The sequence below is a fragment of the Lithobates pipiens genome, unplaced genomic scaffold (assembly GCF_037356315.1).
Source record: "Lithobates pipiens isolate NorthernLeopardFrog02 unplaced genomic scaffold, aLitPip1_a1.2 Scaffold_8, whole genome shotgun sequence".
NCBI classification, from domain to species: Eukaryota; Metazoa; Chordata; class Amphibia; order Anura; family Ranidae; genus Lithobates; species Lithobates pipiens.
The window spans coordinates 429945889-429969326 of NW_027507903.1; the positions used below are offsets into that span (position 1 = coordinate 429945889).

A 23438-nucleotide genomic window follows, 5' to 3' on the forward strand; every position below is an offset into this window, starting at 1 on the left:
TGATAGGTGTTTTTTTTTTTTGTTTTTTTTTATTGTAGGGGGCGTGGCCTGGCATGTGACGTCACTGATCGTCTTTCCCTATAAAAGGGAAGAGACGATCGGTGACAGCCACAGTAGGAAGCACGGGGAGAGATTTGTTTACACAGACCTCTCCTCGTTCTTCAGCTCTGTGACCCGATCGCGGGACACCAGCGGTGATTGGGTCCGCTGGTCCCGCTGTCACGGAGCTCAGGACCGGGTCGGGAGCTCGCTACCGGCGACGCGCTCCCAACCCACGGCTGGGCACTTAAAAGGCAACTTACAGGTACGTGCTTGTGCCCAGCCGTGCCATTCTACCAATGTATATGTGCAGGAGGCGGTCCTTAAGTGGTTAAGTATATAGAATTGAGATTCAAGACAATTGCCTTAAATTGACCAAACATCTTACAGAAAGCGCATAATTAGTTATTGGTACTTATGAAAAGCATTTCACTTAATCTAACCTTTTTTTTTTTTTTTTTTTCTTTGAATTGGATTTTATAGAAGCAGACAGCAGATGTAAAGCACAAAAAAACAGATTCTCCCCAGCCTGACGTGAAAGAGGAGGAAGAAGAGGAAGAGAAGGAGACCAATAAAGAAGCCGATCAAGACAATGCTGAGGAACAGGCTGAGGAGCAGAGTGAGTTTCGGTTGACAGCCCTAAATTAAATGTTGCATGCCTGGGGGGGGGGGGACCTGACTAAGTGGATAAGTTGGAAAGCTCTCCAAAACTTCAGGCAGAAGGAGCCCAAAGGGTTAGTGAGATCTTGGATTGAGGACCACGTCTTCTGAGTTGAGCCTTGCAAACAGTCTGATGTTATCAGATTTTTTTTTTTTTTTTTAAAGGCTTCATCTTGGTAGCCTGGAGCAAAACGTGGGTTGCCCAGTATCGGAAAGAGTGGTGACACTGTGGATGAGATGCTTGTTTGAACAGAAGTGAGCAGATTCTCGTGGTTTGGCCGAGAAGTGGATGGGTTCTCTCCTGGCTGGGTAGGGATTCATAGCACCAAGGTGCTCTATTCAAAGGCACTGCACTTTGATCTTGTTCCAGCTGAACCCACAACTTGAGGGTTCAGTGTCTATTCCAGTCAACATGTCTGCTGAGGTGGACTGCCTGGTAGTACTTACCTACGTCTGGTACGGTTAGTCCCCCATATTGATTCTGTAGTGTAAACTGAGTTCTCTTCAAACGGGGGTGTTTGTGGGCCCACATAAATTCAAAGAATAACTTGTGAATTTGCTTGAAATTTGATGGGATGTAGATGGGTACAGCCTGCAGGAGGAACAGGAATTTTGGAAAGATACTCTTTTTGATAATATTGCAACAGCCAAACCATGAGTGGAGGCCCGTATTCCATTTGTTTAGGAGTGCTCGGACCTGGAGTGCTTGTAAGTAGCAGAGGAAAATTTTATTCAAACACCTTTGATATGTGGTAGGGGCTGATTGTGCCTAAATATGTCAATGCTGAGCTGTTCCATTTTAGTTTTGAAGTTCATCTGCATTCGTGAAAGAAGTGACTGTGGGAGATGAACTCCCATTGTCTCTTATTTTAGAAAATGAATTTCAAGATTGGAGAGGGCTCCATATCTTTTGAATTCCTTAAATTGATTTCGGAGGGATTGCAAGGTTCGTGAGGGAAAACATGTCATTGGCGTATGCCCGACATGTTATGTTGGGTACTTTCCACTTTTATGCCATTTACATCTGGGTTTCTATGTGTGGTACAGAGAAAGGGTTTCAGTGACAGGTCGAAGGAGGGGTTACAGTGGGCATCCCTGTCGTGTCCCATTAGAAATTTTGAAAGGTTCTGACAGAACCCAATTGGCTCTGACTTGAGCCATGGGGTTTGAGTATATTGATGAGAGCCACTAATACATGTTAGTGCCGAGTCCTATATATTGAAGGACTGCGAGCATAAAGTTCCAGTTCACCCTGTCAATGGCCTTCTCAGCATCTGTGCCCAGAAACACACACATGGTGTTCGGGATTTATTTTCTATATGTGGCAGGTTAAGGCCCTTGGTGGTATTGTCCCTTGCCTCCCTAGTGGGATGGAAATAGATTTTACGTGCGCCAACTTTCAGTAATTAAAATTTCAACAGGGGTGCCCTCAGGCGAACCTTTTGGGTGGACAGATTCTCATGCAGCTAAGTTCAGCAGCACTTGGCAAATACAAAGATCAGATAAAGGGGCTCTATGGGTTCCTTTCAGATAGCCAGTTAAAAATGCAAAAAGACTGCTGCTGTTGTGAATGTGTTGTATGCTCTACATAAGGCATTCAAAATGTGGCTGAATAATCAGGCCACTATGTAATTTGTACAAATCTAAATTCAAGCCCAAGTCCAGGTAAGCAGATGAGACAATTAGTAGAAGAAAAATACTACTTGTACCATATAAAAAATTGCTTTTCCAGCTCTCTTAAAACCTAGTCAAGGAATTGGGCATATCAGGTCATTAGACTGCAGTGACTATATTGTTTTTGCTCATCTACTCTTTAATCCTTTCAGTGAGAGGCAATTGTGCGGGATTACGAAGTAGAAAGTCTGTGTGTGTGTGTACAAAATGTAGCTCGTACAACTCATAGGTGGGTACAAGGTTTTTAGTTTGATATTCATTTATACTAAACGTGCACACGCATGCTCCTTGTACACAGCTATATACACATGTACAATTCATATGTGCCCAGGCCATCTAGTCTTGAAATTTGTACACCACCACAATACATAGCTAGGCAGGTGACTCCTCTCTCTTCCTGGTTCAGCAATGGAGCTTCCTATGGCATGTCTCCACCTTCAGCTTGCTCACTGGTCAATAGGTTAGAATCATGGTCAAAAAGAGATTTACCGTGGACCACAGCTTCTGCTCCCCTAGGTGCTGGTGATATCACTGTGCTGGAGTGCTTTAGTCACTGGCCTAAAACAAGTATGCAGATTAGTAAAGTCAGATTTCCAGATCTGTGTACTTATCGGAGACTCAAATGTACTGAAGCCAGAGGGTAGGCATTCCAGCCAAGAAGCGTATTTTCAAAGGGGAGGTGAGCATTAGCAGCTTGTTTCTCACAAGACTGGTTTACTTCATTATTTTTTTTTTTTGTGTTTTTAATTGTTTAAACAGCAGGTGAAGAGGGTGAAGGGGGCGCTGGACAAGGAAGCCAAGAAGAAGAAGAAGAAGAGGAGGAGGAGGAAGAGGAGGAAGAACAAAAATCTACAACTAAGGTAGGCCTGTAGTAACATAGTTTGAGGTGGACTGGTGTCGTGTGTTTTTTTGTTTTTTTGTTCCCCCCAGCCTTACTGCCTATGTAACTATGATCTACCCTTTGAGAGATGCTTTAATAGGGTACAAATGGCTGGTCATATACAGTAACCCAGCAAGTAGAGCTCTGTTATGCTAATATAATAGTGCAGCAAAATATAAACCTTTTGGGGGCAATGGGCTTCTTAAAGCCTAAGTTTAGTTATTTTTCAGCACATGGCATGATATATATTTTTTTTATTTATTTATACAAACATATATTAGTCAAGGCATCCAAGCATTTTACAAAGGGAGAAAAGAGAATAAAAACCTCAACACACGTTAAATTCTCGATATTATCAAAGTGAGTTTATATAGTGCATTACCCATATTGATATTGCCCTCCCCTCACCGTCGTGTTATACACCTTATTCGAACCTTGTTTTCCTCTCGCCTTTCCCCACATCTCAGTTGGATTTATTCACATATTGTTAATAAGCTTGTGGGGGAAAGCAAGAAAAGGGGGGGAAACGAAAAAGTTATTTAAGAAAAAAATACAGGTGAAGGGGGCCAGTCTAATATTTATAACCAATACTAAAGCCTCCTCTCAGCCTATGGGGGGGAACCCCCCGTCTCCCCAACCAAAGTCCCCACATTCTTGTAAACTTGTTGTTGCCCTGTTTAATAAAGAACACCCTCTCGTTACCAATTGTTGTTTTTATACTTGCTAACCAAGTCTCAACTAGCGGGGGCAGCTGCGACTGCCATTGTTGGGCTTTCTTGCTTGGAATAGGCATCTTAAAACTGGTTCAACGGTGTCTTTCGGGACATTTCACCCCTCGAATAAACCCAGGAGGCAAGTCTTGACTGTCGTCTTTAATGTTCTTTTAAAGATTTTATTAATCTCATCCGTAATATTCGTCCAGTATCTAAATAACTTTGGACACTTACAGAGCATATGGAATCTCCAGGTGACCCACATCTGGGGCACTGGTAATTATCCCACCATCCCAGTTTAAACATTTTCTTGGGGGTGTAAGATACTCGATAGAAAAATTAAAGGTGCGATACTTTCTGCGAGGGGGAGATTGAGACAAATGTTCCCTGTTTGAGAATCTGGTCCCATTCCACAGTAGACAATGGCCCCACATCACACTCCCATTTTTTCCTGTTCTTGGTCAGACCACCACGATCTATCATTCTATCCCCAAGTCTGGCATACAGTCGAGCGATTACTCCCTTAACCACTTAAGGACCGCCGCATGGCAATGTACGTCGGTGCAATGGCACCGACAGGCACAAGCACGTACATGTACGTGCTCACCTTCCAGCGGGTGGGGGGTCCGATCGGTCCGTTTTGCTGCAGGAGCGATCCGGGATGAGGGGATGGCCGTTGGTTTCTGGCCATTCCCTCTCGATCGCTCCTGGCGAATGAGAAGCTTCCCCCGCTGTGTATAGTAAACACAGGCAGGGAGGAAGTGATGTCATTCTCCTCGGGGCGGTCTTTTTGACCGGACTACGAGGAGAACACTGAAAGTAAGTGTGCACCAACACTACACTGACATATAGGCACACAAATCCCCCCCCCCCCTCCCTCTCAGTCACAGTGTCACTGATTGCAGTGATCATTTATTTACTCAGTTGTGACAATAAAAACTGTCAGGGCAGTTAGTGTTGGGTCCAGGGTAGCCCCCTACCCCCCGCCCCCCCATAAAGGTTTAACCCCCTCATTGCCCCTAGAGTTAACCCTTTCACCCCCTTTTGCCAGTATCACTAAGCAATCATTTTTCTGATCGCTGCATTAGTGTCACTGGTGCCGTTGGGTAGCTAGTTATTTTTTTAGGTTCACCGCCAGGTTTTTATAGCGCTAGGTACCCCGATATACTACCCAATAATGGTTTTAACCCCCTGATTGCCCCTAGTTAACCCTTTCACCAGCGATCACCGTATAAGTGTCACTGGTGACGCTGGTTAGCCAGTTATTTAGGTTCCCCATCAGGTTTTTATATAGCGCCAGGGACCCCCATATACTACCTAATAAAAATTTGAACCCCCTGATTGCCCTTAGTTAACCCCTATAAGTGTTACGGGTGACTCTGGTTAGTTAGTTTGCTTTTTATAGCATCAGGGCACCCACCATTTATTACCCAATAAAGGTTTAACCCCCTGATCACCCGGCGGGTGATATCAATTAGGTTTTAGGGTCAGGGTCTGCGTCGCCCCAGGCATCGCTAGGTTAGTGCCAGTACCGCTAACACCCACGCGCAAAGCATACACCTCCCGTAGTGGTATAGAATCTGAACAGATCAATATCTGATCTGATCAGATCTATACTAGCGTCCCCAGCAGTTTAGGGTTCCAAAAAAACATTGTTAGCAGGATCAGCCCAGATGCCTGCTAGCACCTGCGTTTTGCCCCTGCGCCCAGCCCACCCAAGTGCAGTATCGATCGATCACTTTCACTTACAAAACACATAACTGCAGCGTTCGCAGAGTCTGGCCTGATCCCTGCGATCGGTAACCGTTTTTTTTTTTTTGGTAGCGTTTTATATTTAAATCCGGAAGGCAGTGCTTGGTTTGCGGGGTCCCGTACGTGGCTAGGCTCCCAAAAAGTCCCCCACATGTGGTATCCCCGTACTCGGGAGAAGCAGCAGAATTTATTTTGGGGTGTAACTTCACTTATGCCCATAGCATGTGTGAGCAATATATCATTTAGTGACAACTTTGTGCTGTGCAAAAAAAAAAAAAAAAATTGTAATATTCCTGCAACTTGTGGCAAAATATAAAATATTTCATGGACTCAACATGCCTCTCAGTAAATAGCTTGGGGTGTCTGCTTTCCAAAATGGGGTCATTTGGGGGGGGGGGGGGGGGTTGTGCTATTTTGGCATTGTATGGCCTTCGAAACTGTGATAGGTAGTGAGGAGTGAAATCAAAAATTTGCACCCTTCAGAAATCCTGAAGGCAGTGATTGGTTTTCGGGGTGCCGTACGCGGCTAGACTCCCAAAAAGTCCCACATATGTGGTATCCCCGTACTCAGGAGAAGCAGCAGAATATATTTTGGGGTGCAATTCCACATATAACTATGGCATGTGTGAGCAATATATCATTTAGTGACAACTTTTTGTAAACCTATTTTTTTTTTTTTGTGTCATTATTCAATGGGCTCAACATGCCCCTCAGCAATTTCCTTGGGGTGTCTACTTTCCAAAATGGGGTCATTTGGGGGGGGGGTTTGTACTGCCATTTTAGCACCTCAAGAAATGAGATAGGCAGTCATAAATTAAAAGCTGTGTAAATTCCAGAAAATGTACTCTAGTTTGTAGACGCTATAACTTTTGCGCAAACCAATAACTATACGCTTGACATTTTTTTTTTTTTTTTTTTTTTTTTTTTACTAAAGACATGTGGCTGAATACATTTTGGCATAAATGTATGACTAAAATTGAGTTCGATTTTTCTTATAACAAAAAGTAGAAAATATCTTTTATTTTTTATTTTTTTCTCAAAATTTTCGGTCTTTTTCCATTTATATTGCAAAAAAATGAAAATCGTAGAGGCAATCAAATACCATCAAAAGAAAGCTCTATGTGTGGTAAGAAAAGGACGCAAGTTTCGTTTGGGTACAACATTGCATGACCGCGCAATTACCAGCTAAAGCAGTGCAATGTGAAATTGTAAAAAGACCTCTGGTCCTTAGGCTGACAATTGGTCCGGGGCTGAAGTGGTTAAACGATACCAAAGACATTATTTGTGTCAAAACAGGAATTTGGGTCCACTGCATTATTTGACATCCAAATTGTGTCTGGATTGCATGCCTGACTTGGAGGTATTTGTAAAACGAGCTATTGGACAAGGTGAATTCCTGCTTCAAATTAGCAAATGATTTAATTGCATTACCTTCAAACACTTGACTCAGTCGATTGATCCCTTGATTCACCCATTCCCTGGATCTTTCAATTTTGGCTAACTCAACCAAGTTCCTATTGTCCCATAGGGGAGCCAGTTCTGATACCCCCTGATATCCTAGAATGGCCTTCGTTGTTTGCCAAAGTTTAACAATTTGGTTTATCGTTGGACAACGTATAGGGAACGAGTTTGCCTCTAGAGCCTCAATGAGTGTGTTGTGGGGGCATCCTATCATCATAAACTTACCACTGGGGTTACCCTCATTTAATACCCCTCCCCCTGCTAGGTGCTGTAGCTGGGATACCAAATAAGTCTGGGATGTGGAACCGCCATCCCTCCTCTAGCGGCAGCTGCAACGTCCGTAAGCAGATCCTGGACTGCCCTCTTCTCCAAATTAGATCTATAAATGGAGATTCTATTCTCTTGAACCACTTCAGGCCTATCCATAGTGGAGCATTATGGAGGAGATATAAAATTTGGGGCAGCCATATCATCTTGACAAGACTACAGCATCCTGCCACCGATAGGGGGAGGTGGCTCCAGATGTCTGTCTTTATGTTTCAACTTTAGTAAAAGAGAGTCTAAGAGGGGCTAAGTTATACTTAAGATACACGTTTGCATCCCGAGCAATCCAAACCCCCAAGTACTTCAATTTTTCTACCACCTTTAGGTTGGTAATGTCATGTGGTATGTAGCTGGCTCGGGTATCTATCAGAAGTAGTGCCGATTTTATGCCAGTTGACCAGTCCAGACATTTGACCAAACTCTCCAAACATTCTTATCACAGCTTTTAACGAGGTTTAGACATCTCCTAGGAAAAATAAAACATCGTCGGCAATCCTATCCTCCTCTAAATCCCTGTATATTGGAGTTAGCTCTAGTAGCAATAGCCAACGGCTCTATTGCAAGAGCAAAGAGTAAAGGAGACAGGGGGCACCCCTGTCTCATACCTCATTCTAACTGAAACATGTCAGAGTGCTCATTTTGTTGATTTTAATTTTCGCTCTTGGGTTGGTATAAAGGAATTTTACCCAATTGATAAACTTTGGTCCAAACCCAAATCTTACAAGCACTCCAAACAGATAATCCCACTCAAGGCTGTCAAACACCTTGGCTGCATCCAGGCCCAAAATGGCCCTGGAGCCAACATATTTTCTGGCCTTTCATCTGCCCTACCTCTGTTCTAAGATCACGTTTCATTGATGGAAACTGTAGTACATGGCTCTCTTGTGCTTGTTTATGGGGGGGAAATGCAGAGGACTTGGGATTTGACAGACCAGTACAGTAAGCAATGTACTTAGTGCGGATTTATTTATTTATTTATTTTTTTTTTTACTTTGGACTAAGTCTATGTAGATAAAAGTAAGCGTTATGTATCAAGATGTTTTTTCGATTTAAATGTTGATGAAACCCTGGAAAAAGCCTGTGATAATGGGTATTGCTATGGAGACTCTCACCAGTGAATTTCTGTGAGACAGATATCACTAGTTGTTTCAGCCCATAAGTATCAACCAAAACAGATTGTCTCGATAACGATACTAGTATCGGTACCGATACCGAGCATTTGCGTGAGTACTTGTACTCGCGCAAATGCTCCCGATTCCAGATCTGATACCTGGGAGAGATGAATAAAGCGACCCGGTGCAACTGGGCGTCAGAAGCTAGGAACAACGGAAGAGACGCTCTGTGTCGATGTCAGTGGTTGGACATCCCGATGCCCATCTTGGTACACCCTGCACTTGGCTGTGGCAATCCAGCAGCGGACATCTTATTACTCCCAGCCCATATAGTTCAGGGTGGGTGTAAAAAGATGGCGGCTGCTGCTTTTAATGCAGCCTAGTGCAAGGAGTACCCAGATGGGCATCGTAGGCAGCCTTTCCTCATGGCATGACAGTGCCTGGCCTACCCATCAGTGCCCATAAATGCCACTTAGTACCCAATGCACATAAGTGCAGCCTATCAGTGCCAGCCACCTGTCAATTCCATCTCAGTGCCACCCAATCCTATCGGTGCTGCATATCAGTGCCACCCAATCCTATCAGTGCCACCTAATCTGCATTGTGCTTTGAAAACAGTCACATAACATTAAAAAAAGTATCGGTGAGGACTTTGGGGGGGGGGGGGGGGGGGGTTGGGGTAAAATTGGTATTGGGACAACCCTAGTCATAATGAAAAAAAAAAATATATAGATATGCAAGGCAAAGTCTAAGCAAGCAGATTGAACATGATCAAAGTAATTTATTATTATTATCATTATTATAATACAGGTTTTATATAGCACCAACAGTTTGCACAGCGCTTTACAACATGAGGGCAGACATTAGTTACAATACAATTTGGTACAAGAGGAATCAGAGGGCCCTGCTCGTTGGAGCTTACAATCTAAAAAGTAATCTTTAATAACTAGCTATATAACTTTGTGTAAATCTGCAGAATGCCAGACATTTGAATACAGATTCCTGCAGTTCAATGTCTACCTTTCTGTCACACAAATCTGTCTTGTACAAAATATTTCCAAGCAGTACCTGAGCATTTCCTAACATCCACACTAACTCTCTAACTCTGCTTTTCAGTTCTAAAAAAAAAGTGTGGAAGATCTTGTGTGACCTTGCCCTAATATAGCTGTTTTTATAGTAATATCCCACCAGGTGGCACTGTTGATGGCATATAATACTTGCCAGTTTTTCCTTAGGAAGCAGTGCAGATTAATATGCTGAACTGCACATGTACTGTAGTCCCTGGTATTTTCAAAATAAACTGTGCTCCTGTGTGGGTTTTCGGCATAGTCCTAATGGCATGTATTCAAAGAAACTGAGAAATATGGGTGCTGCGATTACTGAAGTTGCAGTACTTTTGGGTCACTGATGTGGAATAAAACATTCCATTTAAGTCGGTCATTTATCTTCGTATGTGTTCTGAGCACATGTTGTTTTATTTTTTTATTCAATCAAGATTACATTGTTTCTAGAAGTGGTCTTTAAGACGCCTTTACACTGGAGCGTTTTGAAGGCGCTATAGCGTTAAAAATAGTGCCTGAAAAAAGCCCTAAAACGGCTGCTCCATTCACTCCACTGGAGCGGTGCACTGGCAGGGCATCAGAAAAAGTCCTGCCAGCAGCTTCTTTGGAGCGGTGAACTCAACGATGCTCCTTATGGAAATCAATAGGGCAGCACTGCGCTACTTCCGGCAAACCGTCGCTCCAGCGTTTTGCATGTGGTTTTAACCCCTTTTCGGCCAATAGCGAGGGGTTAAAACTGCCCCTCTAGCGGCCGAATAGGACCGCTAAAACGACAGTAAAGTGGCGCCAAAAATAGCGCCACTTTACCGGTGGCGGCTCGGTATGAAAGGGGTCTAACACTTAGACCACATTTATGCAGCGCAGTCTTTCCTCAGCCTAGTTTTAGAGTGCTGTCTGGACCCCTCTGCTCTAGTAAGTGACCTTTTGGGCATCAGATTCTGTGTAAAGTATTTTTTAGACCCTGTTCCGATAACATGTTAGCCATAGAGCACTTTTTCAGTCCAGGGCTGTTAACATGTCTCATGGCTTGCCCAGTCTTTGATGACTTGCTTCTTGAGTAGGCTGTTTTGGCTAATCACTGCAAACTTCCTCATTTGTTTAGCTTGCTGGGTACGTTCAAAATCCCTGTGTTCCACCTTTTTCTACCACTGAAAGGGTAATACTGAAGAAATGAGTACTGATATCTGCTGGGTAGGGGTGTCGTGTACATTCCACGCTCTACCCCTCCTATCAGCATCAAGAAAGTATTTTCCCTGAGCTGCTCCTCCTGCATTGCCAAGAGCCATGTGGAACTTCAATTTTCAGTCTGTTTCTACTGCACAGCTACAGTGACTTTGGTCACCTCCAGCCAGATGAACCTTACTTGCTTCCAGCTGTCTGGATTTTGTAACTGAGGCCTTGCCTTGTACCCTAGCCTAAGTTGTCTTACCTCCACAACATGTTTGCATCTAGTCGCAGAGGGAACAGATCTGAATCAATGGGTGACCCCCAAATCACATTCTGCTTATGCTTCTGGGGCCACTTGCACAATGTCCTCTGAAGATGCAGGAATCTTGTTACCCTATTATGGAGAATACCTCATCTCTGGAATCCTCCCTAGATCCGCTGAGTGGGTTAGAGTTCTCTGCTTGTCAGCTGGGGTCTATAATGATCGCACTAGACTTGGCCCAGTTCACCCAGTTTCAGCGCATTTCATGCCTTCCACTGCAGAGTTTATCTCGTTGCAGTCCTAGGGGCTTCTGAATCATTAGTTCCAGTGACTGTTTGAGTCATTTCATCTTCTGTCTGATGAGGAATTGGTCTTCTATTACTTCAGAATTGAGGCTGTTTGGGCTCTGATTGCTGCGCACTATGAATCTGGAAAATCTGTACTCTAGGGTACTGGCCCCAGTGTTAGCCCTGGTGGGTTTTCATGGCATCCCCATTGTGCAATATTGAGGAAACTTCCTGTCAAGTAAACAGTTGGCATGGGTTCTGTTGGACAAAGCGTCTCTAGTTGGCAAAACATCTTAAATATTTGGTTAAATCCTGAAACTTCTGAATTCAGAACAGGAATGCTATCATTGCCAGCAGACAGCTTGGATCAGAATAGTGTTTTTGCTCTTCAATCAGGGAGTTGCCCATCTTTCAGCTGTCGGGTCATCATGGGTCTGTGGGCAACCCTTTGTGAAGCAGCCCTCTTCTCCAGTTTCTTTACAGGCTGTCTCCGATGCACTTTGTGACAAGTTGGCCATCTTGTTGAGCAGACCGCTTTGAGGCTCAAGCAGCTCTGTTATGGTGGATCAGTCTATCAGCTCTGGAATCTGGCACTCTGTTTCCTTTTCATCTCCTTGTCTATATGCTGGGTTTTCAAGAGATGTGTTTTCTCTTATATTCACTGACCGACACAGCTCCTCTCTTAGCCATTGGGCTGTTACGCCACCTTTAGGAGAAGACTAGGCATGACCTGTTATGAAAAACACAGAACTTTAAGTTCTGCCCAAAGGGCGGCCCCTTAGGTAACAACCCCCCAGCCTGCCATGCAGCCTCAGTTTTATTTTGCCTAGTGAAGGAGAAGGACATGGGAACCCTGCGGGCCCATTGGTCCGGGTTTTTTTCTGCAGAAGCTTTGCTATTTGTGCAAATTAAAGCAGATTAAATCTCCTGTGATCTGCTATCAACAGCCGCCTGGGTGACAGGCTGGAAACCCTTATCCTTGTAGTCTCCCCAGCCTGGCCAGCGAGCGTGTGCATACCAGAGCTACGCGCTGGGTTGGCCACAATGTACCTCAGCTCCAGAGGTGGTCGGTGAGCTTCAATGCTCCAGGGCACACATATGACTGGGCTACTGACGTCTGTGTCAGTGTGCCTGGCCAACAGCCACCCCATACTGATCGGAGAGTGGGTCTGTGATGGAATGTCTCCCAGCTGTGCAGGACTGGTAAATACAGCTCTCCCTGCCTCGGTGGGGCTGAGCAGCTGGGCATTCCCTGGAAGGTCGATTCGGGGCTAGCTCCATCTCTTCTCTCCCTGTCCCTATCTTCCCTCCCTTTGGGGGATGCTGCATGTGGCTGCTGAGCGGTGTGTATCATGTGCAGGGGCTCTCACTGGGGGGGGGGGGGGGCTGCGCTGGCTGGCTGTGCCCTGATTGGTGTCTGAGGCTGTGTCTGTGTGGCAAACAGGGTAGGGTCATCTTGGCTTCAGAAACTGGTGTTTCTTCCCCTGAAATCCAGGCAATTGCAACCGGTCCGCCTGCAGAATGTGCAGTGCTCCTGGACGCTTAGTCGGCGGTCCTCAATTCGTTTGTTGCCAAGATGGAGGCGGTGCGTTGGCGCAAAGGTGCTAAAAACCAGAAATGCCACAGGTGGTAAGAGTACTCTACTTCCACATGCCAGGAAGGCTAAGGAACCACGCCGTAGGCAAGGGGCCTAATTTTTCACTCACAAACGGCTTTTACGTCCGCCAGGAGCTTCAACCAAGCGTCCCCAGCCCGACAGGACGACCTCTGAAGGACCAAAGTGTCCCTGGAACCGCTAGCCTAACAGGCCTGTGAGCAAGAGTGCTACCACATGAAGGTTTGCCCCCACCTGCATCTCGGGTGGGGGGGTCGCCTTCGGGAGTTTGCAGCCCGGTGGGCCTCTCAGCTGTCCGACCAATGGGTCTGCAATCTGATTTCCTCTGGTTACAAGATAGAGTTCCTTTCTTGGCCGCAAAACCGATTCTTCCCCTCCAGCATACCTGTACTCCCGGCTCGCTGGGAGGCCCACCTGGGGGCGGTAAGGGCCCTGCTGAGGCGTGGGGTGATGGCACCTGTTCCGGAATCGGAACGCTTTCAGTGGTTTTACTCAAACCTGTTTGTAGTCCCCAAGAAGGAAGGGGTACGTCCAATCTTGGATCTAAAAGCCCTCAATTACTTTGTCAAAGTACAGAGGTTCAGAATGGAATCAGTTCACTCAGTAGTCGCTGCACTTCATCAAGGGGACTCCCTGGTGTCCTTAGACATCCAGGATGCGTACCTGCACATACCCATATGCCCAGTGTCTGTGATTTGCAGTCGGGGAAGCCCACTACCAGTTTGTGGCTCTCCCTTTTGGTTTGGCATCAGCCCACCCGAGTCTTTACCAAGGTATTGGCCCCTGTTTTGGCATTGCTACGGCAACGCAGGATTGCAATCGTGGGATCCCTAGACCATTTCCTCCTGAGAGCATCTTCCGCCTCAGAGTTAGAGGAGGATTTGGCGATCACCATGCAGACCCTGCAGAAATTTGGGTGGCTGTTGAACCTAAAAATGTCGGTGCTTATACCGACCCAGCTTTTGGAGTACCTAGGCTTGCTGCTGGACTCCATGGAAGCGAGAGTGTTTTTCCCTTCAGACAAGCTGCAGGCTCAGAGCTGCGGTAAAACTGCTGATGAACCGCAAGTGGTCGTCGCTACGCTTCTGCATGCGAGTCCTGGGACTCATGGTAGCCTATATGCCATATGCCCAGTTCCACACCAGAGTCCTGCAGAAGGAGATTTTGACAAAATGGGGCAAATCTCTGTTGTCCCTGGATCGACAGATTCAGGTGAGCCAGTTAGTCAGGGATTCCCTGATCTGGTGGCTGAGGTCCATGGTACTTCAGTCCGGGAAGTCGTTCCTACCTCTGAAATGGACGGTGATCACAACGGATGCCAGCCTATCCAGCTGGGGTGGAGTGATGGGAGTTCAGTCGACTCAGGGCCTCTGGTGGAAGGAGGAATCCAAGTTTCTGCTCGAACTGAGCGCGATCAGGCTATGCCTCTCCACATGGTCGATGAGACTGCAAGGGCATCCGATCAGGATCCAGTCGGACAACTGGGAGTGGAGAACTGGCAGGCGGACTATCAGTCGCCAGATGCTGGACCCGGAAGAATGGGTGTTGCATCCGGAGGTGTTCAGGCAAGTGTGCCTGCGGTGGGGCACACCAGACGTTGATCTTCTGGCCTCCCGTCTCAACCGGAAGGTGCAGAGATTTGTGTCCAGGACAAGAGATCCATGGGCAGACACATCAGATGCACTGGTGGCTCCGTGGGATCAATACCAGCTGATCTATGCCTTTCCTCCACTGAAACTGTTACCACGTCTGCTTCAGAGTGTGGAGGCCGAGGGGATCCCAGTAATACTGATTGCCCCAGCTTCCCTGGTATGCAGACCTAGTGCGCCTGGTGGCAGCCGCTCCCTGGCGACTGCCATTACAAGACCTTCTGTCCCAAGGTCCGATTCTCCATCCTGCTTTACCATCGCCGGTTTTAACGGCATGGCTATTGAGAACCAGGTGTTGAGGAAGCGGGGTCTTTCGGACTCTGATCCCAACTATGCTGAGAGCACGGAAAGCTTCTTCTCGGAAGATATGTCGGCCTACATCTCCATGTGTGCGGAGAAAGGATGGTATCCGTGCTTCTTTTCTATATCCAGGGTCCTGCTGTTTCTTCAGCAAGGAGTAGACCAGAAATTGGCTTTGAGCACCATTAAAGGACAAATATCCGCAACATTAACATAATGTGCTAGTCTGCATTCATAATTTTGCAGGTCTAAAAAGGGGGGGGGGGGTACTTCCTCTTTAAACAATGTGTAATAAAAGTCCTTAGAAAAGTCAGTTACCTCAATTTAGGGCCTTTAAAGTGGTTCTAGGGGTTGATGTTCTTTGCCTTTTAATGCCTTCTCAGGATCAGCTACTGTAACAATTCCCACAAGGGCTATCATGGGACTTCACCCCTAGTCATCTTTCTTGTAGACATGATGGTGCCCAGAGGTGCAGCTGCAGCCCAATCAAATCTGGACCTTTTATCTCTCTAATTTTTCTATCCCTTGCTAGAGCTGCACAATTCTGGCTAAAATGAGAATCCAAATTTTTTGGCTTATAAGATAGCTCAGGATTCTCTTGTGATTCTCGCGGCGTAACATCTTTCACATTAAAACAAAAAAGGGCCAACTTTACTGTTTCTTTTTCTTCTTCTAATCATTGAAGTGTATTTTTCTCTATCATTCATTGACAGACACAGCAGCTCTTCTGGACCTTAGAGTTTTATCGCCCCTTTAGGAGAAGAATAGGCAGAAAGTGTTAAAAACAGCAACACTTGCACAGTACCGCCCAGGGGGCGGTCCTACTGGCTACAACCCCACACGCTGCATCCAGCAGCTCAGTTTTTTTTCTGCCTAGTGTAGGAGTAGGACCTGGCTCCCGATGGGACCATTGGTCCTGGGATTTTTTATTTTTTTTTTCCTGCATTTTTGATTCCATCTACAATCAACAGCCCGGCTGGATGACAGGCTGGATAATACAGATCCTTGTCTCCCCAGCCTGGCCATCGAGCGTGAGCAGGCCCTAGCTAAGGCGCTGGGTTGGCCACAATATGTCCCATCTAATCCAGGGGCGGCTGCGGGGCACGCGTATGACTGGGCTACTGCTGTCTGTGTCAGTGTGCCGTATCCGGCAGCCACCCCGTACTGCTCGGGTGATGGATCTGTCTGTGAAATGCGTCCAGTCCCTGCAGGAGGGGCAAGTATGGTTCCACCTGTCTCGGCAGGATGGAGCAGCTGGGCATTCCCTGGGAGGTCGACTAGGGGGTCTCTCACTCTCCCTACTCTTCCTGTCCCTTCCCTCCTCCCCATGCTATGAGCCACTGTTTAGATGAAAGAATGTGTATCTATCACAGGGTGGTATCTGTGGATACACTAAAAAGTTTAAACAGAATGCCACGTCCTGGTTGTCACTTGGCGGCCATCTTTTACAAAAATAAATACGATAGGGGTGAACGGGCTAAACAGCCTGCCTACTTGATTCCCCCTCTGCCTTCCCTCTTTACCCAGTGGGAACTTGGTCTGCTCCACTGCACTTTAAGCTCAGGGGATACTCAGAATACCTATTACTATCCAACGTCTGGCTACCCACATTTTAAGAACACCCACTAAAAATTAAATGTTCGAAGCCTTATGGGCTCAACAAACTTTTGAAGTGATCCCATCAACTTTAAAACTCACACTTGCATTTATTGCTCAAAGCTTATTCTCTCTCCCCTCCCCCCTCCCCCCTTTTTTCCTTTGTGGAGAAATGGGTGTTTGAAAATCGTGCCAACTTTTCCCTACTCTCCTTCGGGAACGGTGGTCTCTCCATCTGGGACACACTCTGTGAAGGAATAACACTTATCAGCTCCTGAAGAAGCGTCATTTCCAGACGCGAAACATGTAGAGCACCAGAATATATGTAATTGTTGACTGTATGGTTGATATCCTTGATTCTATATTCATATAGATATGTATTTTTGTTTTTTTCCCTTTTGGAAATTTGAAGTGAATTTTACTACCTTTGATAGGATGTCAATTAGGTCTTAAATGTGTAGTTATAAGGAGGAAATATTTATTTTTTTGTAAAAAGAAAAATTTTATTTTTTATTTATTGTTTCTACTTTTGTCTCAATAATAAATAGAAATAATCCCTTTTTGAATATATTGGTTGTGTTCACAACTTCTTTTATGCCTAAAAAGTCCAACTGAACCCACAATTTTTCTTTTGAGGTCTTTTATGTGAAGGTTCTTTTATTCATATTTTTTTTTTTTTTCTCCCCAACTCCCTTTTCCCTGTTAATGAGCCACTGTTTGACTAGGCACATGGGGGTGCAGTGCACGTACCTGGCCAAGGGGTGTCTGGGTTCTGGCAGGGGGCTGTTGGGGTTCCTCTTGTCTTCCCTGTTTTTGGGCCACAGTGGGGTGTTTGTGCTGTGTGAGACATGTGAGGGGGCCACGGCCATTTATTTGTAGCCATAGCCAGTTTTTTTGCCTTTCAGCCATTTTCTAGTAGTTTGGCCATTTTCTTGGCGCCCTCAGGCGTTTTTGCTGAGGCGATGGCGGGCATTTTCTAGTAGCCTCATGTAGTTTTGAGTCTAGTGCTGGGTGCTTGTTTCCTTCTAGAACAGCTCGCTTTTCACACAGACACCTCGTGGATGACACAGGAGAGCGGACAGCAGGAGAGCGCAGTACCTGGGTCAGGGTGGTGAGTCCGGGGGGGGGGGGGGGGGCATCAGTCTGTGGCAGCTAGGAGGGTGGACCTTTTGTGTGACTTGCCTTAGGTCTCTAAGTGGTGACAGGCGTGTGTGGGTCAGCATGGCGTCAGAAGCTGTCGCTTTTTCCCCAGACATCCCTGTTGCATCTGGTTCCCCTGCACCTGTGGTGCCTCTGGACGCTCTGTCGGCAGTCCTGGATTCCTTTGTTGCCAGGGTGCAAGTGGCGTGTGGGCACAAGGGGGTAAAAAATGCCCCCCCCCCCCCCATTGTCTTCTGGGGAAAGCTCCGATTCAGACTCTGGCCCCACTGTGACAGGCAGCCCCTGTTCTAATGTATCAGACAATGCGAACCAGGACCATTCGGACAGCAAGGATGGAGGATACGGCGGGGTCATCTACAGAGGTGTCCGGTCCCTTTCGGGTCCCACAAGCTGGCCCACACAGCTAAGGCATTTCCTTACCCAACTTATTTTGATAAGTTTATTTACAAGGAGTGAGAAAGCGCAGCAGGCCTTTTCAGTCTCGAAACGCATGGCAGTGCGTCACCCCTTTGAGGAGAGTCTCCTGAAAAAAATGGACATCTCCGATTGTTGACCCCCCCAGTGTTCAGGTTAAATAAGGTAACCCCAATTCTGGTGGAAGGGACTCCTGCTTTTAAGGACCCTGCCAACCGAAGGGCTGAGGCGGTTGCCTGATCCATGTTTACCATGGTGGGGTCAGCATTGCGTCCAGTGTTAGCCATGGCCCTTGTGTCGCAGACGCTTACTGAATGGGCTAAATTGTTGCACCGTGAATTGGAGAAGCAACAGGCTTCCACAGTCTTTGTGGAGCTGGCGGACCAGTTGGTGCAGGGCCTTAAGTATGTCTGTGATGCGCCCTTAGATATGGCCCCTTTGCTCTCTAGAGCCTCAGTATCAGCAGTAGTGCTACATCGCCTGATTTGGTTGAAATGCTAGTCTGCGGATCAGGCATCTAAGAAAGCATTGGCGAACTTGCCCTTCCAGGGAGAGAGGCTATTTGGAGCCTCGCTGGATGGCATTATTAAGAATGTTGCTGGGGGTAAGAGTACATTTCTCCCAAAGCCCAGAAAAGGGAAGGAGTTGCGCTGCAGGCAGAGGCCTTCCTTTTTCTGCTCAGAGGTAGATTTTTCGTCCGCCCAGGTCAGCAGGTAAGCGTTCCCCGTCTGACAAGGTGCCTGCTGAGGGACAAGAGCGTCCTGATTTCGCAAGCCTGCAAGCAAATCTGTTACCACATGAAGGTTTTCTCCCGCCCGACTCTCGGGTGAGGGGTGGTCTTTGGGAGTTTGAAGCCCGGTGGACCGCCCTACTTTCCGACCAGTGGGCCTGCAAACTGATTTCCTCAGGGTACAAGAGAGTTTCTTACTTGTCCGCCAAACAGATGAGGTCGGGAGGCCCTGTTTGGGGGAAGTACATGACTTGCTGCTGCGCGGGGTGATAGTACCTGTACTGACGCCAGAAAGGTTTCAGGGATTCTACTCCAATCTGTAGTCCCAAAGAAGGAATGGGTCTGTCCGGTCCTGGACCTAAAGGCCCTCAACAGCTTTGTGAAAGTACAAAGGTTCAGGATGGAATCAGTTTGCGCAGTGGTCGCTGCACTCCAGGGGGATTTTCTGGCATCCCTGGACATCAAGGACTCATACTTGCATGCCCCTATATGCATCATGCATCAGAAGTTTCTGCGATTTGCCGTCGGGGATGAGCACTACCCATTTGTAGCTCTCCCTTTTTGGCCTGGCATCAGCACCGAGGGTCTTCACCAAGGTGCTAGCCCCAATTTTGGCTTTGCTAAGGCAGCGAGGGATCACAATCGTGTGTTACCTGGACGACCTCCTTCTGAGAGCAGCTTCCACCTCAGAATTAAGGGAGGATGTGGCAATCGCCATGTAAACTCTTCGGGAGTTTGGTTGGGTACTGACCCTTCAGAAGTCGGTGTTTGTGCCAACTCAACGCCTGGAGTACCTGGGCCTGCTTCTGGACTCCTCGGAGGCTTGAGTCTTTCTTCTTTCAAACTGCAGACTCTTCAAGCTGCGGTGAAGTTGTTGGTGTCCCGCAGGTGGTCGTCGCTGCATTTTTGCATGCGAGTCCTGGGTCTCATGGTAGCCACTTTGGAGGCGGTACCGTATGCTCAATTCCACACTCGAGTTTTGCAAAAGGATATCCTGTCAAGATGGGACAAATCTAAGTAAGTTGTCCTTGGATTGTCAAATTCGAATGAGCCAGCTAGTCAGGGACTCCCTTCTCTGGTGGCTTAGGTCGCCAGCTCTTTGGTCCGGGAAGTTGTTCCTTCCTCTTCATTGGACAGTGATCACGACGGATGCCAGCCTGACCGGTTGGCGGGGAGAGTTTGGGGCATAAAGCCAGCCCAGGGTCGGTGGACTCAGGAAGAATCGCACCTGCCGATCAACATACTGGAACTTCGGGCAATCAGGCGGTGCCTCTCCACATGGTCCCAGAGGCTGCAGGGGCGTCCAGTCAGGATCCAGTCGGACAATGCCACGGCAGGGGCGTATGTCAACCATCAAGGAGGAACAAGGAGCTTGGCTACAGCACTGGAACTGGCATTGGATTCTGGTAATTCTGATTTCCCCAGATTGGTCTTGACATCCTTGGTATGCCAACATAGTGCGAATGGTGGCGGATGTTCCTTGGCGACTGCCGATGCGAGAGGCCCTTCTATCGCAAGGTCAAATACTTCATCCTGCTTTACCATCACTGGCTTTAAAGCAGGCTTTCACTGTGGAAAAAAATATTAAAAGCCAGCAGCTACAAATACTGCAGCTGCTGACTAAATAATAAATGGACACTCACCTGTCCCGGGGTCCAGCGAGGCCGATCGATTGCTCGGATCTCGGCTGCTGCCACCACCATTCTAGGGGAGGGAATCAGGAAGTGAAGCGCTGCGGCTTCACTTCCCGGTTCCCTACTGCTCATGCGCGAGTCTCGCAGCACAATAAGAATTGTCCGCGCTGTCTCTGGGACCCGTGTGTGTCCCAGCAGACAGCGCGCAGGGACAGGAAGAGGCATAGACTCCCGTGGGAGTCTATGCCCGGAAGTGGGTGTAGATACCAGGTATCTGCACCCCCCCTCCCACCGGAGGGGGGGGAGGGTTCCGATCAGCGGAAGTTCCACTTTAGGGTGGAGCCCCGCTTTAACAGCATGCCTGTTGAAAGCCAGGTCTGTTGGATTCGGTAATATCCACTGTGTTGAGGGCACGGAAGTCATCTTCTCGGAAGATTTATCGTAAGTGGAAGGCCTACATCTCCATGTGTGAGTTGATGGGGTGGCCTCCACGTACATATTCAGTTTCCAGGATCCTGCTGTTTTTGCAGCGAGGAGTGGATCAGAAACTTGCATCAAGCACCATTAAGGGGGCAGATATCTGCTTTGGCTGTCCTTTTTCAGTGTCCCTTGGCGACTCATTCAATGATGAGTACGTTTGTTTCAGGGGGTTCGACATGTGGCCACTCTGGTGCGACCACCACTACCTCCATAGGATTTGAATCTGGTGCTCTCGGTGCTTCAGAAAACTCCGTTTGAAAACATTAGGGAGATTCCCTTATTGACACTAGCTCAGAAAGTAGTCTTTCTAGTGGCTATTACATCTACCAGGAGGGTTTGAGTTGGCGGCCTTGTCTTGCAAGTCTCCCTACTTGATCCTCCACAAGTATAAGGCATCCGCAGCCTTTGTTTCTTCCAAAGGTTGTTTTGGCCTTTCATCTAAATGAGAACATTGTGCTTCCGTCCTTTTTGTCCTCGACCGTCACACCCCAAAGAGGTGGCTTTGCATTCCTTGGACGTGGTCTGGGCTCTGCGTGTGTATCTGTCTGCTACGGCTCCTTTTCAGAGGTCGAAAAGGTCGAACTCGCGGTTTGTATCGGTGGCTGGTCCGAAGAAGGGACTGGCAGCCTCATCGGCCACCATCTCTCGGTGGATCAGACAGATTGTATTTCCGTCTTATGCCATAAGGGGACGGACACATTCTACTAGGGCAATTTGTGCCTCTTGGGCTTTCCGACATCAAGCATCCATTTCCAAGGTGTGTAATCCGACGACCTGGTCGTCTGTTCACTCCTTCACTAAATTTTACAAGGTTGATGTGAGAGCATCGTCGGATGCTTGCTTTGGCCACAAGGTTTTGCAGGCGGCTGTTTGAGGTTGCAACTCCTCCGTTGAGGAGCTCTGGTTGTTATGGGTGGAGTTATTGTTTGCTGTTCCCACCCCTCGTTTCTTTGACACTGCTTGGGGATGTCCCTAAGGTCAAGAAGAGCTGCTGTGTCCGTCAATGAACGATAGAGAAAATAGGATTTTTGTTAACTCGCCGTAAAAATCCTTTTCTCTGAAGTTCATTGACGGACACAGCACCCACCCTTCCTATTTATTTGTACTGCTTTTGTCAAAATGAGCTGCTGGATGCAGTGTAAGGGGTTATATATAGCCAGTAGGACCGCCCCTGGGCGGTACTGTGCAAGTGTTGCTGTTTTTAACACTTCCTGCCTAGTCCTCTCCTAAAAGGGCGATATAACCCCAAGGTCAAGAAGAGCTGCTGTGGCCGTCAATGAACTTCAGAGAAGAATTTTCCGGTGAATACAAAAATCCTATTTTTCCCAAAAATACATGGGTAAATACAGTGTGACATAAAATATTGCAGAAAATTACATTTTATTCCCTAGGGTCTCTGCTAAAATATGTTTGGGGGTTCCAAGTAATTTTATAGCAAAAAATATAGATTTTTAACTTTAAACAAGTGTCAGAAAAAGATTTAGACTTTAAGTGGTTAAACTTCCCACATTTACACATTGTTTAAAAACTTGGCAGACTGCCTGGATTTTTTTCTTTACACACAGAAGTTTCCCTTTGATTTAAGAAGGAAGTTGGTCACAATGTTTCATTTTAAAAAAATTGGCAGACATGTTTTCTTTTGACAACTGAGTGAGCAGATAAGTCTCTCTCCACTTGTTATATAAAAGAATCGGCAAACTGCAATAGAGATCGTCAGAGGGGTTGAATCGAGATTGCGATTTTTTTTATTTTTTTTTAAGACTATTTAATTGTGCAGCTCTATCCCTTGCTAAGACTTTCTGTGCAGGATTTCCACGTTCTGTCCCATTTTGTTCCTTGATAGAGAGATTTTTCTTGGAGTCCATTGCTGGAAACACATGTTCCTGCACTTCTGTTTCTGATCATACTCTCAGTACTGCAGTTTTGTAAAAAAAAAAAAAAAAAGTATGCAGGTATTATGGATGGGTTATGCTGGTCTGGACTACAACCCTGGACCCTGGTGTTCTTTGGTCTTTCATGTTCAGGTAGATCACCACCTCTCAAAGGTTGTATACCCCTGATTTAGAGGATATTGAAATTGAGGTCGACAGCCAGACGACTATTACTTTTAGAACATCATCAGATATGACAGCCATATCTTTAGAGTGGTTCTAAAGGCTGAAGGTTTTTTTTATTTTTTTTTTTACTTTCAGCCGCAGCACAGTTCTGTCTTATGGACACATAGAGCAGCGACTCGGGAGCAAGCATACAGCGGTGCCCCCATAGCAAGCAGCTTTGTCTGGGGGGGCACTGCTCGAGGAGAAGGAGCCAGGAGCATCGGCGGGGGACCCAAAAAGAGAAAAACAAAAAAGCGTTAACCACTTGGTGCCCACATTGTTATAGCCAAAAGACAGCTACGCCATGGGCTTAAAATGCCGGGAGGGCGTACATGGACGTCCTCCCGTGCACCACGTTCTGATCACGCCCC

The 23438-nt window shown here is 46.8% G+C and overlaps 1 protein-coding gene across 3 annotated transcripts in view; it reads left to right on the top strand.

Annotated features, from left to right (window-relative positions):
• Positions 1–23438, top strand: part of CANX (calnexin) — a 95468-nt gene that overhangs the window by 70519 nt on the left and 1511 nt on the right. For 2 of the 3 annotated variants that reach the window (XM_077474285.1, XM_077474286.1), the window contains exons 13-14: positions 523–658; positions 3133–3233. In XM_077474285.1, coding sequence (XP_077330411.1) covers positions 523–658; positions 3133–3233 — 237 coding nt within the window. The remainder of the gene's footprint in view (positions 1–522; positions 659–3132; positions 3234–23438) is intronic. The other variant, XM_077474287.1, reaches the window with a different exon arrangement.